Source organism: Centroberyx affinis, unplaced genomic scaffold, assembly GCF_046629955.1.
Source record: "Centroberyx affinis isolate AG114_WGS23_722 - 3 ecotype Tasmania unplaced genomic scaffold, CSIRO-AGI_Caff_v1 ptg002643l_1, whole genome shotgun sequence".
Taxonomy (NCBI): domain Eukaryota; kingdom Metazoa; phylum Chordata; class Actinopteri; order Beryciformes; family Berycidae; genus Centroberyx; species Centroberyx affinis.
Genome location: NW_027280835.1, coordinates 113966 through 133223, shown reverse-complemented (window position 1 = coordinate 133223; position 19258 = coordinate 113966). Strand labels below are relative to the sequence as shown.

At 41.6% G+C, this 19258-nt stretch overlaps 1 protein-coding gene across 1 annotated transcript; it reads right to left on the bottom strand.

The window, feature by feature from the left end:
* Nucleotides 1-4984: 4984 nt before the first annotated feature.
* On the bottom strand, nucleotides 4985-17888 carry LOC139657237 (gamma-aminobutyric acid receptor subunit rho-2-like). Its single transcript, XM_071535003.1, has 9 exons — nucleotides 17767-17888; nucleotides 16446-16552; nucleotides 10390-10457; nucleotides 8421-8644; nucleotides 8103-8185; nucleotides 7530-7670; nucleotides 6612-6764; nucleotides 5882-6090; nucleotides 4985-5299 (listed from the first exon to the last, which is right to left on the bottom strand). The coding sequence occupies exons 1-9, from the start codon at nucleotides 17886-17888 to the stop codon at nucleotides 4985-4987; spliced, it is 1422 nt and encodes a 473-aa protein (XP_071391104.1).
* Nucleotides 17889-19258: the final 1370 nt, after the last annotated feature.

Below are 19258 nucleotides of genomic sequence, written 5' to 3'. Positions count from 1 at the left end.
AGAGTGGTAACAAATACTCATCACTGATAAATATTTGTATGAAAGAAACATGGTTTGGTTGTCAGCTTAAAGTCAAGACTTAAATCCCACAGTATTGACTAATAATTCGCATAAAACGTCTGGCAGTTTTTCTTTACAAATGACAGATCCACCCCTCCTCGTCCCCAGTTGCCCCCCCCCCCCCTCCCCCCTCCACCCCCACCCCACCCTGCCACCCACGCACATGCACACACACAACCAGAATTAATCTGGATTTGGTGGGTGGAAGATTGCAGCACTTGATGGAGAGCCAACCTCATGACATTACATAAAGCTTTTTTTTTTTTTTTTTTTTTTTTCAATCTCCCTTCATTAGAGGTTAATCTGCACAAACCAACTGTCAGCTGATGATATGGCCTATGTAGACGTGTGAAAATGAAATACCAAAGTCCCTTAAAACGATGCTGCAAAGGTGTTAACGGAGATATTTAAATCATGCGCTCGCAGACTGTTGCGGTATGTGAGGAGCCGTTGAAGTTCATTAAGTTGATTTTCATAACTTTTGTAGATTTATTAATTAAATGAAGTGGCAGAGAGAGCAATCTTCACTGTGAAAGCCTAATTAATGGGACTGGGAGGATGAGCCAAGTCACTGAAAAAAATAATTTTGCTAATTGTAAAAGTAGAGGGAACTTGTCTTTTTTTTTTTTGCCTTTTGTTTATTATTTTGACTGAAAGCTTTGTGCAAAAACAATACTCTTATCGCTACATTATGGCTCGACTAATGGGTTTTTAATTTTAAATTTGAAGTATTCAGTGTTGTCAGCAGATTTTTATTCTTATGAGGGTGGAAAGTTTAGACCATCATGGGACACTAAAAACTCTTCATTAAAACACAAGTCAATGAAATTCTTCAAGGTCGCCCACCACATGTTCAATGGCAGGTGAAAGTCTGGGATACATTAGGCGTTTAAATGAAGAACTAACTTACCAAAACAATATTTGAACAATCAAATGAATAAGTAAAATGTGCAAAAATCATATCAGCAGTGGACAACACTGGCTGTTATACGATTTTTAATAAAAGCTCAATATATTTGAAAATCGATAGATCAGTCTAACTCTACACTACATCAGGAGCTGTGGGTGATCAGCTCACATTTATCAATGATGACAGTGACATTATATCTTTCACATTTTCAGTCAAATCTTCTGTATATTTACCATGGGGAAATATAGATTTGACTTATAGTTTGTGCCGACAAGAGTGTGCTATCCCCATCAATTACCCTTTAATTATGACTGTTGAATATTCAAACTCATTCAAGTAGTAGTCAAATCACGTTTACTTCCCAAAGCACCCACACACCAACCCACACACACACACACACACACACACACACACACCATCAAAAGAAGAAATGAGGTGCTTCTATCATACCTCCTGGGCTAATTGAAGTATCTAATTCCAAAACGACAATGTGCTTCACTTTGATGCCAGTAATAATTTTGTAACAGTTGGCGTGAATTGTTCCAAATGGTGGATATCTCATTTTTGGAATTAAAAAAAAACTCACTTCAATTTCCGAGAAGCGGGCTCACAGGAGGCTTTTGGGTGTATTTATAGTGAGGATTGCCCCGGGTGTCCCTCACCCTCTCTGCCCTATAGGTGACACAGCAGTCTGTGGCTGTGGTGAACATCAACCTGCAGACAGATTATACACTGCTACACTGCTACAGAGCTACAGAGCTGAGCATACTGCATGAAAAAGACAGGGTAACACTTGACTTTACAGTGGCCTTATTGCAGTGTATTAACCTACTGAAAAGTATTGTAAGTACACAATATTACAGTGTAGGTACCTAATGAAAATCTCCCTAATACATAATGTCCTTACAACAGTATAACACACCATTCAAATGGCTTCATTAAAATGTTATACCATACATTATGTATTAGGGAGATTTCCATCAAGTGCATACACTGTAATATTGTGTACTTACAGTACTTTTCCATTGGTTAATACTGGCGGCTGACCGATAGGGTTGAAATCAATATCACGATAATCATATAACGATATCGATATATATATCGCGATATGGCTCACGTATGCAAAATCACATTAAATAATCAAATTGATGTTCATTGCCTTGAATTGCATGGTAATGTTAGGTGTGATGTCTAAACTCGAAACTCGAAAATGAAAATGTTCCATACCTCATTTTGTCAGAGTTTTTAAATAACATTTGCCTGTTATCACCAATTTAGGCAACAGAATTGTGTATCACGATATCGCAATATCATCATATCCTCACCATATGATTGCACTGAAAGACAATAAACGATAACATTGAATTATCGCCCAGCCCTAGTTAATACACAGGTTAATACACAGGAATAAGGCCTTTGTAAACTAGTTACCTGAGCCAGTTATCAGGCAGGGAATGACAGGGATTTTTTGGCAAAGCATATTAAAATTATTTTGTTGACAGACGTGAAGTTGAAGGCTGTCTCTCACTGACACCTTGCTGACGGCTTAATATTCCAGTTGAATTCCCCAGTTGTCGGGGGCTGTATTTGTACGGGGGGCATCAAAAAAGGATTTTTACCTCTGCAGCCCAGATCTGATGCTTTTTTGATGTCTACTGAGCAGTGATATAAAAAAAACGGACTCAAAAACCTAGATCTGGGTCAAATGCGGTTCAAATCAGATCCTTTCCTTCCTGTTCAAATCCAGCCAAAATGCCCACTATCATCGGCTTTGCACACATTTTTTTAGAACTATTTTTTTTCACCATACTGGGCTTTCAAAGAAATGTAAATATTATCAACTATTCTATCATTATCCAAGGCACAGCAAGCCACAGACGTCCTTTTTGGACAATAAATACTGAAGGATGTGCCAGTGGGCATAAATTCATAGCCAAATGCAATTTTATACGGCATGAATCACTGCATTACTTTAAATCAGTGCATGCATTAATAAACAACATAGATGAAAGTATGGGATCAGTTGCCTTATTGCTGTGTATCCTAAGTAGTGGTAGCATAGGCAAATCTGACATGATTTGTTTATTTGGGGATTAGATGTGCCCAGAGTGCTCTCTAAAATCTGGATTAGAGACGGATGTGCGTCACACAGGAAGATTGTGTCTGATAGATAATTCTTGGAAGTTGCGGCTGCGTTTTCAGTAAAGTTGTTCCTCAGCCTTTGCTGTCAGGAAAACGCTGAGTGGAAGAACTCGGCGGCATTGTGGGAATCCTCGCCGCTTTAACTGGTTTTCAGAAATGTAAAATCTTCAAAGGGCATAAATCAGGACTCCTTTAAATGTGTGAAAGAAAGACTTTATTTATTAAATCTGCTCCGAAAGCATACATTCTGAACATTTTGTGAAGATGCAGTTACAACCGATATTGGCTTGGAAGCTGGTGGACCAACATCTGCATGTTTGTTTGTTTTTGTTGTTTTTTTCCCTCTGACTTGCTGATATGAGTTTCATTCCAAAATGAGATATGCACCATTTGGAAAAAATTGACACCTACTCTTGCAATTCATCATTTCACGCTAGCAATTGATTGCTAGCATGAAACTAAAGCACATTATTGGTTGCTGAAAAGATTATGAGTCAGCTGGAGACATTAGCCAGCAAAATGGTTCTGCTTTTGAGGGTAAAATTGCCTTTGTTTTTGAAATATTGACTTGTAAATTTCAGGTTTTTAGGTTTTTTTCCTAAATGGATATCCAGTATTGTGGAATGAAACTGTCCACATGTCGACAGTAATGCTTGTGATGGAGAAACCACATCACAGCCTGGTCAGTCCAAGTCCAAGTCTAGCTTCTGACGGTCTTCAGTTCCCATTATTTAACTTATATGATTTAATGCTAGCTGGATTGAAAACTGCATAGAAAATCCCAACAGAACTATGCAGTCACTCATGGTATCCAAGCAAACAACAACAAAAAAAAAAAAAATACAGCCATGAAACCATGGTGGTATATAAAAAAAAAAAAAGAATGTTCACTTAAGGCGGTTCAAGTTCATTACATCACTGATAAAGCTTTATATGTTTGTTTTTTTTAAATCCCCTTCTAAGAAATATACAACTGGAAACACATCTCTGTCTTGCTGTGTGCGTCAGCAGCTCACGCAAGTGTTCTTCACCGTTTACCACACACACACCATGCTGTCTGTGTCATCCAATAGAAATGTTACCCAATGTCAAGCGGTTTTATACAAGCCCTGTCCTTTCAACATTGCCAACTTAAGGTGTAATGGCATATGGATCTATTGGTGCATCCAAAAAAAAGTAAATAAATACTAAATAAAATAGATTTAATGAGTGAACAAGCCAGTACATACATGAATAAATCAATTCTTTGCTCAGTAACAGTGATGTATTATGCTTTAAAGCATAAAATCATGGTAATTATTTACTGTATAGTCCCGCTTTTGAGTGTTGCTTGATTGAGTCCATGAGTAGCGAGGGGCGGCATTTACTGTCACATTAATTGAAACCTTGCCAGTATCGCCGACGTGTTGTTAAGGGAAGTAAGCCTGGTATTTAGTTCACATGTTGCCTCATTAGCCATCTGCTCAGGACAACATTCATTTGTGTGACTCAGTCAGTTCCAAAGTTTACAACGGCAACAGCAACAAAGTTCATGTCCCCCCATTTGACAGTTTGTTCGTGATGATAGAAAGCTTCAGCGACTACGTTACTTAAGGGAAATCAAGTCAGGACAGATGGATGTTGGATTCGGGGAGGGGGAGAAATGTGGAGCTCATGTGATAAAGTGACAGAAAGGGTGAAAGCTGTACAAGCGGGTTGAGTTCTGCGGTGAGAGAGATGCCAGAGATGCAGATGTTCACACCCAGAAGCCCGTGATATCTTCTGTTGGCTCGGCCGTCTGGTGTAACTTCACCTCGGTGTGCAGGACGGAAACGATTCTCTCTCAGCTCAGGTTCCATAAGTTTGTCCCTTCATCACGAAAAACAGAGACGCTCAGCAGTACACAGACCAGTAGATCAGGTTAAAGAAGATGTAGGCGCCGGGGAAGATCATGCGGGAGTAGGTGTCGATGGCGTGGGTGTTCTGGATGATCCGGAAGCCGCGGATGCCCTTCTTCTTGGTCCCCGTGGACTCGTTGTCCAGGGAGAGGTGCACCACCATCCGCTCCTGTTTCTCCGACGAGTCCTCGGCCACCATGGGGGCCCGGGTGTACCCCGCCAGGCTGTTGGCGTCCGCCTCGCTGTACGTCCCGTCCAGCATCATGGACCTGGCGTGGGACATGCCGCAGGTGCAGGGGAGCGTCTGGGACTGGAGGGAAACAGATCGAGGAAACGAATCAGTTCACAAAACAGTTTCTGAAGAGCAATCAGTCAAGTAGTCATTAGTGACTTTGTCTCTCTCTTTCTTTCTCTATTTCCTTCTTTTCTTTTCTTATACCAGGTTATCTCCTTTTTTTTTTTTTTTGGTACTATCTGTCTTATGTTGACAATGTCCTTTTGTGTGTGTATTCTATCTCTGTTTTATTGTATATCTGTTTTAACAGTGTTTTTTTGTTTTTTTTGTTTTTTTTGTTTTTTTAAACTTATTTTTTATTTGGTTATTTCTCACATCCCCTTTTACATCAAAAATATTTCAACATAGGTTGACAGTTTCCTTTTCAAGAACAGTGTTTTTACAAAAGCCCATCTAGGGACAAACATTGCAAATTAGCTTAGGCTATAAATGTTGCGATATGTGACATCAGACTATTTTCGTTTAAATATTCTATGTCTATGTATCTGTCCCTATTCAAATAAACATTGAAATGAAATGAAATCAAGATCGAGTAAAAGTAAAAAGTTGAAAGAATAGTGTGTGTGTGTGTGTAAGTTCTGGAAGGGTTCCCCATACCTGTTCCCTGACTTTCTCTCTGAGCTTCCGGTCTTTGCCGTCCCTCACGGTCGTCAGGTAGTTGACGGCGGCGTATTCAAGCACCGACAGGAACACAAAGACGAAACTGACCCAGAGGTAAATGTCCACGGCTTTGATGTAGGAGACCCTGGGCATGGAGGCGTTGACTCCAGTGATGATGGTGGACATGGTGAGCACCGTGGTTATACCTGAAGCACAGAAAACATACAACCATGAGTAACCATGGCAGTCATGGAGCCTTTGATAATAATATAATAATAATAATAATAACCTTTAGTTGTATAGCACCTTTCATACACAACATGCAGCTCAAAGTGCTTTACATCAATAGAAGGCAGATAAAAGACAGATAAAAAGATAAAATTCATATAAAAGAACAAACAAAATAGAAAGATAAAAGAACACAACAAATACTCCCACTTTTAGATGCACATTGTGAGTGAATCCATATGTTTCTCTTTAATTTTCTTTTCCCCTGTCCTTCCTGATTCTGATTCATGATTAATGACCTGTTTGAGTGTATTACTGTTTGTATTAAACCCATGGGAAAATAAAGTAAATACACAACAATACTGCTTTGATTCCTTCTGGTTGTCACCCATGCTAAAATCATATGCTGTTATACTGTATGGTGCTTTGGATACAAGTGCCCACTAAATGAAATATTGGCAGACAGGCAGAGCCGTCATTGTGTCGTACGTCCTCTTACCTAATGAGACTCTGGCGGGGACGGCCCGGCGGTCGATCCAGAAGGACACCCAGGACAGCATGACCATCAGAGTAGCAGGGAAGTAGGTCTGCAGCAGGAAAAAGAAGATGTGACGCCGCAGGGTGAAGTTGATGTACAGACGGTTGTACCAGCCTGGAAAGACGAGAAGAAATAAAACACAAGGGATATTTGCAAATAGTTTAGTTGATTTGTGCAGTGATAAAACACAAAAGTGATGTGATAAAGAAGCGCTAAATGGCAATGGTAAACAAAAAGAAGAGATGGAAATTACTAATCTGTGCGGGGGAAATAAAAACAAGCCCAAGGGGCTTAAAAAACCATCTCACCTCAATGCAAACCAATGAATGAACAAAACAACAAACAATCAAAATGAAAAGCAAAGAGAGATCTGAATTGGATCACAAAAATGTAAATGACAACGGAGCACAACATGGTGGAAAACGACTGAGCAGCAATAAGGTGTCTAAAATGAAAAGAGAAATAAAAAAATATATTGTGAAATTGTAGGGGAAATGAGTGTTTTAATGGTTGGGAGCGTGTGTGTGTGTGTGTGTGTGTGTGTGTGTGTGTGTGAGTGTGTAAATAAATAGAACAATGTTTCTTTTCCCTCCTAAACAGTTTCAAAGTGATGAGAATCGTCTTCACTGGAAAGACCTTGTGGATACATTGAAAACATGAACATTTATACTAATCCCTCTAGTTCTGTGTTGTCCATTTATCCAAACAAATGAGTGGACAAATGACTTAAGTTTTAGTTATACAAACTTTTTTTCTCATTGGTTGAGTTAAACCTCAATGGATGGTTCTTCGGCTCCACAGATTGAGATTTAACTCAGTCAATGAGAAGAAATGGTTGTATAGCTAAAACTCCATTCAGCCTCTGTCTTGCCGCTGTACCTGTGCTGCTGTAGAAAGCCAGTCTGGAGGTAGTGTGGAACTTCTGGATGAGGAACTGAGACAGGGAAATCCTGTCGTCGGTGCTCAGGGACTCATCTCCACTTTTCCAATACAGCATCAGGTCCTCATCCGTGTAAGCATCTAAAGGACAGAAAGCATGAATTTACAGGATGAAGATACAGTCCAGAATTGTATTAGTAGAGGCAGTACCATCATCAGCAGTGACAGCATCACTACTATACTGTAGCAGTAGTAGCAGTGGCAGTACTAGTCAGTAGTACTACATTAGTATATTCACAGTACATTAGTAGGAGTACATACTCATCTGAAGTACAAATATAAGTCTGTTTCACAGCAGTGTTTTGTGTCGAGCTGGCCAATAACTTTCAGTGAAAAAAGTCTTGAATCCGATAAATCACAGTATAAACAAAGACATTATAGAAGCAGCAGTGTTTCAGAGGGGGGAATATTGCAATAATGCATTGGACTATTAACAGTTTGTCGCACAGGTTTTTCATACTTTTATTCTCTCCATAGCAAAAGTAGGGAATGCGGGGAAACTTGAGCACTTACAGCTCTCCAGCTCCAACGTGCAAGTCTGCGAATCCAAAGGGAAACGACTGAAATCCATGTTGCAGGCAGCAGTGACTGTAACCCTGGGGAAATAAAAAAAACAGTGTGAACCGTGCCAGCTCTAATATGCTACACCAGGACCTGCCAAGTCTCATCTCGCTGTGATCTACCGCAGGACGGACTTTATGGGGAAAACCCTGTGAGGGCATGATGGTTTCTCTGCTGCCCGGATGTCTCTCGGGCAAATCTTTGTTGTGCATCACCGAGGGGGAAACAGTAAATAAAGAGCTTGTGTGCGGGGAAGCGTTATCTCCTCACCTCAGGCTGTAGAGGACGTGGCCGTCGGGGAACACCCGCAGCATGATGTTGTCGGTGGTGGTGTCGTGGATGAAGGACCTCTTGGAGTGGACGAAGAACACGTCGGGCACCCAGATCTTCTTCACCAGGCGCCCGTCAAAGGTCATGCTCTTGTTGGTGGAGCTCGGGAAGGCCAGCCTCTCGTCCTTCCAGTAGTGCCTCAGATACAGGGTCATGGTGAAGTCCTGAGGGAGCAGGGAGCAGGGAGCAGGGGGCAGGGGGGAGGGGTGATGATGAACAGAAGCAGCCTCTGGATTAGGAGAGAGGGCCTCTACTTGGCCACTGGTTCATTGAATGCTGCTGGGATTACGCTGCTTTGACCCATAGTCGATGGATTATATGGATTGTTTATGATCAAGAGCACGCTGCCAACAGAAGCGAGGAACATATGTTTACTAAGTACAGTCCGGAGCTTGTATTGGTCCTAGATTACCCGCTTCTTCCCGTCTCTTTCCCCCCGTTGCTATGCAAACAGAGCGGCCCTACCGCTGCACTCCTTCCCCTCGCCACAGGAGATCAGCCTCTATCCCGTTCCCCTCCTGGTATTACATAAGACCAGATCAGTTTGGAAATAATGGCGGCGGCAACAACACATTGTACTCTTGGCACCCACCATAAAAGCACCTTTGATGTTGCGTAAGATGAGTTCAGGGGAAAATATTCGAATCCCTCAGATGAGTAACTACTTTAATCTCTTGTAAATTTACTAATGAGAGATGTTTTCAAATCTTGCGATCAAAAGTCTGTATGCTTGAGCGTAGTCTACGCTCATTTTTAAAGACTTTAGTGGTTGTTTACTCCAAACACATCGGCTGCTTAAAAATTTACCAAATGGACTCATATAGTCCTTAAGGCTTCGTCTCTTAAAAGCTCCTTTTTGGTGATCTTGACAACTTCTAAATGGTATAGCGACACCATTTGCTGTATGCCCTTTGATCATCCTGCAGTCCTGTGATATGACATAATGTCATTAAGAACAGCCATCATCTGGAATCATTTATTTTGCCCCCTCTGTTCCAATACAATTAAATACAAAAACCCTGCGATCCAAATGAAATGTAATCCGTGGTTGTCCTCGCACACAGAGCTTACACAACGTCAGGATGGCAGTTTTGAATCCAATTTATGGCTCAGAACAGAAGGCTCATTTAATTACATTACTACACAACATGAATGCAGTCGGAGTTTGAGCAAAATAAATAATTCCTACCACTGAGCTTTCATCATCTTATTCTGCTTATCCAGCTGGAAACAATAGGTAAATGTCTACAACTAAAAGGATGCGTTCGTCTTTGCTGAGGACCTCCCAGAAAATGCCACTGGCAAAAACACACTTCTGCTGATATCTGGTAAGTGCAAATTGACTGCTTGCTCTGGGTACCATGAAAATGGCGGGCAGAGGGAGCGTTAGTCATTTCGAAACTCGTGCGGTGTCCACTTTCATGCTGTTAATGAAGAATGTTCATGTACTGCCTCATTAGCTGCCCGCTCTGTAAAAAGCTGCTTCCCCATGTGTTCGTTAGAGCAGTAGGAGTTTGCAGTCATCAATATCCAAAGGCTCGAGTGCTTCAAAATGTATTCCATCACAGATTGCTGATTGCTTTCTAGTGAAATTTGTAACATAATCCACTGGAATAGTCTCATTACTACTGAGATTATATTACTCCTAGTTGTATAATCTCATTACTTTAAGTTATTTTCGGATGCCTTTGATAGATAGAACATGAAGTTAAAGAGACAGCATAATCCGAGTAATCCCTATTTTTTTTTTTCCAAAGTAAGGCCATTTTAATTAGGTTTTTCAGTAACTGAAACCGATTTCAGTTACTATTTTTGCAGTAAGATTACCGTTATGCTGTTATATATAATTAATTTTTCCCCAACCTTACTGTGTCTACTGTATGGCGTTTGAGATGTTGGAGCCACTTACCATGTCGACCTCTGATATGCTGTCCAGGCTCTCCACCTGCACGTCTACTCCGACAGGGACGGCTGGACCTGCAGATCCATATCGATCAAATATATTAGAGTTTGCATTCATATCTTCATTGAGAAGCTGCATGTAATGGGTTTTAGTGTCTCAGTGTGTATAGGTCACGGCTTCACCCAATAGACTTATGGTTCAAGTGGACAGACCCCATCCTATGTCAGACCTATAAACCTTATTCATACGGCAGCCATTTTGAACATACGTACGTCACAGTCAGGGTGGGAAACTCTATCTGGAAGAACAAGTACAGAAATGTCCTGCTGTTGTATACCAAGATTGAAAAATGCATTAGAAAATGTATTGGAAACAAATGGATCTTAAGAATCTGGAGGGATATAGGTTCACAGTTTACCTCACTTTACCTCACTAACTTTAAATTCAAGTTGTTCCTGAGATTTCCAGCCAATTTGATAACTGTTAGGTCTTACTGATGCCTTGAAGTAAGGCTATCTTTATATGGATGCCATGAATCTGGAGTTTCAAGTTCAAAATAGCTGCAGTGGGAAGGTCAATTAACACAATTTAGTCTCGGTAGATTTATCCTTGAGCTTAATGGATAAATGGGATGAGCAGTTGGTTATTCTTCTCTCCTCCATGAGTGGGAAAGGATTCTTCTACATTTTGTCCTTCAGTTTCTCTCAAATGGTTTATTAGCATGTTTGCCAGTGGCAGAGCTGTCTAATGATGCACAATGTCAACCAACTAAAATTCAAAAGGTGTCCTTTCAGTAGAGATGAGAGTGTGAGTCATTCACTCCTTTCCTTTGTGATCTATTTTCCTTTTATCAGCTCCAATTCTCCACCCAGCCCCCCCCCCCAACCCCCAAAACAAAAACAAAACAAAAAGAAAAAAAAAAACACAAGATGAGGTAGCCTGCTAATCCATGACTAATATCTGAAGTCATTTAGTATGACAACTGGAGTTAAACATAACACAGCATTCTCATATTTGCTGGTCTATGCATTATTCAGCTGATTGAAAGGATTACATTTAAGCTCAGTTTGGGATTTAGAAAGGATATGGAGTAGCATCTAATCGTCGATACCAAAATAAATTCACACACCCTTTTTTTTCATTTGTGCATTAGGCATAAAGTCACCACATCGCCTGCTATAGTATTGTTTAATCTGTGCAGCGGTAGTGATGCCAGACTTACGTAATCGGTGGCAAAGCTGCTACCTGGAAGAGGGGATATTAACTCATGCCAAGTGCCAGCTGTCAGCGGTGTGCCCTCCCTTCACTTCACTCACGCCATATGCCACCTATCACATGCCAGACTCGGTGAAGCCTGAGCTCCTCCTGGGCCGCCGCCGCCGCCGCATCTGGGGACGGCGCACCGGGCACCTGCTGAGAAGAAAGCTTGTGCCCCAGCGGCGTCTGAGAGCACAGAGCCAGTTCTGCTGCCCTGTTATTTACGAAGCATTTTCTCTTTTGTTTGGGCCTCAGTCTGTCAGCTCTCTCCACAGTCGGGTCAAAGGAGGCCACGCGCTGCAAAAAATGACAAGTTGTCCAGTGATTTTTATCTTGTTTCCAGACCTATCAAGCTTACTTTATGATATTTTTAGTCAAATTACCTCACTGCACTGGCAGATAATCTTGCTGGTTTTTGATCAATTTCACTTAATACATGCCAATATGACTTCTTCTAGAAATCATCATAAAACAATGAAGATAATCCTGAAACTTTCTCCAAGACAATTTAACTTTTACCAAGTAAATGTCCTGAAACAAGTTACATTATACTGAAGAACAGTCAAATTTGATGAAATCGGTAAAATTATCTGCCAGTGCAAGATGATTTCACAAAAAAAAAAATCCTAAAATAAGCTTGATAAGTCTGGACACAAGATAAAAAAAACTGAACATGTCTGTCAGTTTTTGCAGTGCAGTGAGAATCCATTACGAGCTGCACTATTGTGAGGAGACAGAGTGGCAAAAAGGCCTATACTATCCAGAGGACAGATAGCTGTGCATTTACCCTCAAATTACAGGGGACGGGATCCTGTTGGTTCTGTTTCAGTGCTGGCCAGAAACCTGGGCTAGAAGAGTCAGGCTGTGTTTGTAAACCACACTCAGAGGAGACTATCAGGCGCAGATGAAATGTACTGCGTGCCGTTTGGCCAGAAGATTCCCTTTCGCTATTTTCAGCTGACAGCATCAGCATATTATTCTACGTCACTGATTATCAGATGCGACCCACGGATGCGTCATATCAATGCTCCACTGCGTTAGCCCCTCTTTAGCCCCCTGTAGCCCTCGCTGGCACTTCCGTGTGGGCTGTTTCAAATGGGGCATGAAGCGGGGCTGCGTCACCCTGTGCTTTCCCCATTCCCCCTGCAAACCTATGAATACTAAACATCACAACATAGAGGAGTCAACACTGCAATCACAGAGGAGAGAGAGCAAACATTATAATAAGTCAGTAAGTCATCCATTTACATATCAGCCCAAATGCACTGTGAAAACATCACGGCCATGTAGCTGCTGCACATATAGCCTTGCAGAACCGGCATAGTAATTGTTTCATGGTTCTGCTTTCTTCAGAGGACCAATGAACCCCAGCGGCTTAATTTCATACAAACTGTTGCTCTTTCAAATAGAATTATCATCAAAGCATGAGAGCGAAAACAAAAGCACAATCTTTATGATTTCGCGTGCACAAAAACAAACTTTATATTAGCTGCGTTGTGGGGATTTATCCAGCTACTGAATTTTTTATCAGGTTAAATATTTGAGTCACTATGCATGCCCTTTCATTACTCCCCATGGTTGAAAATTCATTATGTCTGTAATTATCTCTAATTAATATAGTTATGCTTGTAGGCTACATAATGATCATTATTCTAGGGAATGCAGCACATGGGTGTGAAGAGGGACTTTTATTTTGACGTGTGCCAGCAGGGGCAATGGGGGAATAATTCACTTCTGGAGGAGGCGTCTTTGTTTTTTGCAGGTGCTTTCTAAAATGTACGAGTTCTCCCTCTCGTCTGTATTGTTGTGTTCATCTAGTAGTCTAATGGAACATGGTGTGACCATTTTTCTAAAAGCTAGCATCTTGCGTGAGATAGAAAGTATTTTAAGGGGGACTTGTGCTGCAAGGAGAATGCCTCCAGCTTTGCCTCCACTCCAAATATGAGGTTAGAATGGTACTTTGCAAGGATGCTCACTTATTCATGTACTCAGCTGTCAAGGATTGAGTCATGATCATGCAGTGTCTAAAGATGTGTGGAGAACAGGGGGGGGAAAGCCTGTATCCTTTTCACCTAATGACGCCGGACTGCTCCTCTTTTCATGGATTAGCAGCTGTAAATCCACTGTTGGGTTAGCTGCGGCTAGATGAGACAGCTAGGCCGATGCATTAGACTCCGCTGCTGAGGCCAGAAAGAAATCCCACTGAAAGGATGCATTTGGTGGAGGGTTCTTCAGACTCGCATGGGGGGAAATGAAAGGAAAATGCAAATATGACTAATGCATGACAGATCTATCCTCTCTGTCAGATGTTTCTTAAAGGAATAGTTCACCCAAAAATTAAAATTCTGTCATCATCTAGCCAGTTGAAACACAGGTGAAGTTTGTCCGTATAACACACAGGGAGGCTGCCAGCACAACTCCATAGCAGCCTTCTCCAAAACAACTGAAGTCAGTGGGGACCAGTTCTTCAGAGTTCCAAAAAGACCTACAGTATATTTACACCATCATTTAGTGCAAATCTTAACTACAGCCGATTGATTTGCAACAAATAATGGTGAATAGGTCTTTCTATTCACAGTGTGATTGTTTGGCTGTTTTTGTTTTGGAACTCTAAAGAACAGGTCCCCATTGACTTCAGTTGTTTTGGAGAAGGCTGCTACGAAGCTGTGCTGGCAACCTCCCTGTGTGTTATATGAACTAACAAATTTCACCTGTGTTTCATTTGGCATGAGGGTGAGTAGATAATGACAGAATTTTCATTTTTGGGTGAACTATTCCTTTAAACCTGAGGGAGGCAGGGAGGGCCTGAGACGGGCCTCCAGACATAGTTGCACCAAGGAAATCAGAAGTTGATGACAAATATTCAGCCCAAACAAATGTCCTGTGGCTTTCGCATCCTGCACATGCTAAAATTGTCTTGCCACTGTGGTGCACCTACTGGGAATTGTGAAACTGCTCTAATTGGGGGAACCGAAACCTTATCAACATTCACAGCTCCACCTGCACACAATTGATAATGCAAACCTCATCTACTGTTAGTCGCTCTCGGAGGGAAACTGCAGAAGCAGAGGAATCTTAACCAAAAAGTTAACTTTTTTCTCTTCTAAATTTATGTTCTTCGGGATAAGAAAATCACTACAAAGCTGTTTATTGTGTGCATTTGGACAATAACATTCTTTCCTATAACAATTCCTGTTTTTTTACACTCTTACACTGAGACCCCCATTGGCACGTAACAATGTCGTCCTTGCTATCATTCCTCCAGCGAACAGGAAGCGGCCGTGTAAGAGGCTTTCATTAGTAACACTGCGGTCGTTCCTTTTGAAGCCAGAAGGAACCACAGAAACGGCTGCACACCCACACACACACACACACACACACACACACACACACACACTTTCCTCAGCCAAATTAACGCAGACAGTCTCGCAGGCAGCAGGGTGCTCACACAAGTCAGCTTTTCATAATGTTTGAATAAGACAATCACATTCTGTGGAGCTCCCTGCGTCGAGAAACAAAGCCGCGTGCTTCACTGACAAACACAACACAAAAAGTGATTCTCAGTGGGAGCCGCACCCCCCATCTGTAGTCCCACAGCAGCATGAAATTCACTGTGGGGCGTTTCATTTAGTTCACCACCTCCTCCTGTGCTTAAAGAGCGCCCGTTTATGCAAAATATGAGAGTATGAGATGCTTTAGTTCCACAAATAAGCTTCTTATTTTTAATTGCCTTTCTAAATCCCAGCAGCAGTGTCATTCAAGGTGCAAAGCAAGGATGCACAATGCTCGCTAATAAGGGCAGCAGTCAAGTTGATTTGGGCTCGGGCCCGACACTTGATTGATCAGAGTCGGTGCAGAGAAATGTAAGTGGCCAATCAGAGGTGACAATGGCTTTTTGCACTCAAGCAGAAAAAGCTGTTAGAGAAATAAACTTGCCTCTGCCTGTTTAATTCTGGAGCTACATAGGGGGCAAGTAGGGATTTTTCACTTCTGGAGGTGGCATCTTGGTTTACTTTCTACAAGGTGCTGCAGGATTACTTCCTCTCCGCTCTATTTCTGTATTTATTTATAGTCTAATGAAACTCGCTGACTATTTCTCTGAGCTCGTCGTTTCTTGTGTTTCTTACTGTCTTCTGCTCGGGGCTGCAAGCTCTCCCGTCTCCCCTATTTCTGTCCTCTCTGTGTGTGTGTGTTTTTTTTTTCTTTTGCAGTCGAGTGAAAAAGATTGGTGGGAAAAAAATAAACCTGCCTCGGCTCTATCCAGCTGTCATGGTATCATCACTCACTTCACACTCAGCGCAGAGTGAATCTGGACGCATGAGTTGAGCTCTTAACTCTGGAAAAGGCCAAGCCAGTGTCTAACCGAGTGCTGAACTGAAATATCTTGGCATTCAAAATCTCCCAGCAGGACTTCTTGGACTAACATTCTGCACAAACCAGTGTTGTGGTTTTCAAAAAATCAGGCAAGTAAATAGCAGGTAGAATTATATTTACCTCCTTCATCTGGCGGCTTGTTGGCCTTCTCTTAGACCGCCCAAATCCACCGGCCTTTCAAGAGTTAAATCACTCAATAAAGGCTTCTATGTAACATTTCTATTCAAATAGCACAGATTAGAATGATACTCCGCAATGACGCCGACTTAGAGTCCATGCATATGCTTACAGACCTAAGAAGATTGGACAAATGAGCGATATGGCGCCCAGATGCCCACATCGCCATCAACAAGATTATCTGTGCATCGACTCCATGCGGGGATTTGGGCTCTGAAGGTGGATTTACAGCCGAGTGTCGGTTCTTTCTTTACCTGCGAAGGCGGGCCTCATGGTGAAGTCGTGGTCATCGACGCGCAGCAGGTGGTCGGTCTTCACCTTGCGAGTTTTGGTTCCATCCGCCACCTTCTTGGCCAGCGGACTGGCGACAACAAGCAAAACCAGACATGTTTTTTCTTTTTTCTTTCGTTAGAGCGATGCAGCTATTTGACTTTTTTTGTGTCTTAGAGGGTGGAGGGAGGGGAAGGAGATTAGGGGATGGGAGTTAAATCCCTTTTTTTTTTTTTTCTTGTTCTGTGAATTGTGGTATAATTAGCTGGTGTAATCTTCTTGAAAAATGAAGCAAACATGAATATTTAAAGTGATACATTGGAAGATCTTGATTACATGCACAAAACTCCATAGATATATGCTGTATTGTTTGGTGCTATGGTTTCATATCCGTCATACTGAAGCAGCTGGTGAGGAGATGCATTGTACTTGATATTGGCTGCAGAAGATGGAGATATTAGAATAGGGATACAGAGAAAATACCATCCAGTAATACAATATACTTTCCAATCTTGAGCTTTCCTGAAATTCATCTACTTTGTAACCTCTCTCTTCTGAGTCACGCCTCTCACCCACAACCCAATCCTAATGATGAATCTGTCTTTAACCGAAAAAAAAAAAAAAATCCAAGATATCTCTACGATGCCATGAAACCCTCGAGAGATTGATTTTGCATTTACTTTCGCACATCTTCGCTGCTGTAAATGGAAAAGATTGTAGGCTACGTGCGCAGTGGAGATTGAGCAGCGCTGCGCTCTGGGTTCGCCACTTTTTACGCACGGTTTGGTTCCGAGACAGATTTGGGCAACCCCGACAAAAATAGCGGCGTGACGGGTGACATTACTAACTACAACCTTATAAAATAATGTTTCGGACCGGGAATCCACAGGAAACCGTGATCCGTGACAGTTTCCATCAAAAGGAACGCACGTCACTAACGTTAAAATGACCTTCTTGGAGGTTTAGTAGAGGGAAAACCAGCTAAACTCACCTCACTTCACCTCTGTTTGTTTAAGGCTGACCTGAATCTGTATGAGGTAAATGAATCGTATAGCGCATGCTAAGTAGAATCAAACTGATGCAAGTTATCGAAAAGGTGCGTTCTTTGAGGTTTATGCTCTATAAGGAAAAATATAAATGCTTTTCTGAAATATCATGACAGATTTTTCGTTATATGCTGGTGGATGTTTGCCATGTGATAATCACCCGACTGGGGCTCATAGTTTCTTTTAATTTATCACCACATCGCTTGGTAGCCTACAGATGAGGTTAAAAAAAAGAAAATCAAAAGGTTTCCACACTTACGAGCCTTGTTTGTGGGAATCCGCCGGCGCAGACCAGCGCTTTTTCCGACTTTTGTGTTTCCTGCACTCTCCGATGAGGATCAAACAAAAAAGTAAAAACAGAAACCTGGTATAATGTGGCATTATGGGCGCGCACTCAAAAGTCCAGTAACCCCTTCGGTCCGTGTCCAGGACGGTTTGAGCATGGTACCATCCTCCGGTCCGAGGCTGCGGAAGGTGTGATAATCGCGGGATGTGGTGAACAAGTGCGCCGGGGCTGCTCGCGGAGAAGCGGGATGATAACTCTGATAAGCGCTCTGATTGGTCTTCAGGCTCTAACGGGCTTTTCTCTGGCTCGGGACCGCAGCATCAGGACCACATCCAGCACACTGCAAAAAATGTCCACACTGACAAGTCATTCAGTGTTAAAAATTGTGTTTTTTCCTCCAAATTAATAAAGATTCTGTCAATGGGGGAATGGAGGGAGATGATTTAACTTATTTCTGATGCAGCTTTGCTTATTTGAGTAGTTTGTTTTTTTACAAATAGATGATAAATCTTTGAAATTAGGCAGATCACTCCACTGATATCAAAATAGGAATATCACTTGATTCAACAATATTCCTGAAAAAAGCTGATTCGCACTGGATACAAGTGGAATTATCTCATCCCATTGGCAGTTTTAGTTTTAATAAAAAATAAGAAGTGAAGGCTCAACACTAGTTACATGACTTGTTATGATGGGTATTTTTTGCAGTGTGGGACAAGGGCATCCTCTTGAACTGACGTAACACTTGGATGTGCACATCTGTCTCACTCATCAGCTCACTCAGACTCTTTAAGTACAGGAAAATATTCCAGACTTAATTTCATTTGTTTCCAAAGCAAAATCGACTTGTCTTTAGAGAATAATTCTTTGATCACTTGTCTTTTACTTATAACTTATTCTGTTTTGCTTCAAGTCAAGATATCGATGCTTGGTTCTGGAAAGATTCCTGAAAGAAGTGACACTGTGGAATTGTCTCTCCCTATTGCCAGAATTTCTCACTTGTTAAAAGAAATACCATTTAAAGAATATGAGGCTAAATTACTTGTTAAGATGGACATTTTTTTTTGCAGTGTATCTCATATATCATTTGCCAAGAAAACTTGCCAAACCTGCTTTTATCAATTCGATTTCTGGGGACAACGTGAGACAAGATATTATTTGTCATAAATTATTAGATCACCAAACTATTACACAACCGCCCACAGTTTAGAGGGAACATTCCTCCTGAATGCTCTCCTGATATGATTTTTTTTATTTTTAGATATGGCTTTCAAATAGATTTCTGGTGATTTCTGCTTGATCTTTGCCCTCCATTATACTGATAACTACAATGCTCACGGTGCATGAGCCGGCTCTCAGTTCTCATGTGAATCTTGGCTTTAGGAGGTTAAAATGCACTTTGCCCCAGTCGGTGAAAGTGTGTTGTTAAGAGCAGAGGCTTCTGCGGAGAGCTGAGGAACATTAC

Coding starts and splice junctions, on each gene's coding strand:
- LOC139657237 (XM_071535003.1), bottom strand. CDS start 17,888: ATGCCACATTATACCAGGTTTCTGTTTTTACTTTTTTGTTTGATCCTC. Junction 10,458..16,445: donor CATGAGGCCCGCCTTCGCAG/GTAAAGAAAGAA, acceptor ATGGATCTGCAG/GTCCAGCCGTCCCTGTCGGA. Junction 8,186..8,420: donor CACGTCCTCTACAGCCTGAG/GTGAGGAGATAA, acceptor TTATTTCCCCAG/GGTTACAGTCACTGCTGCCT.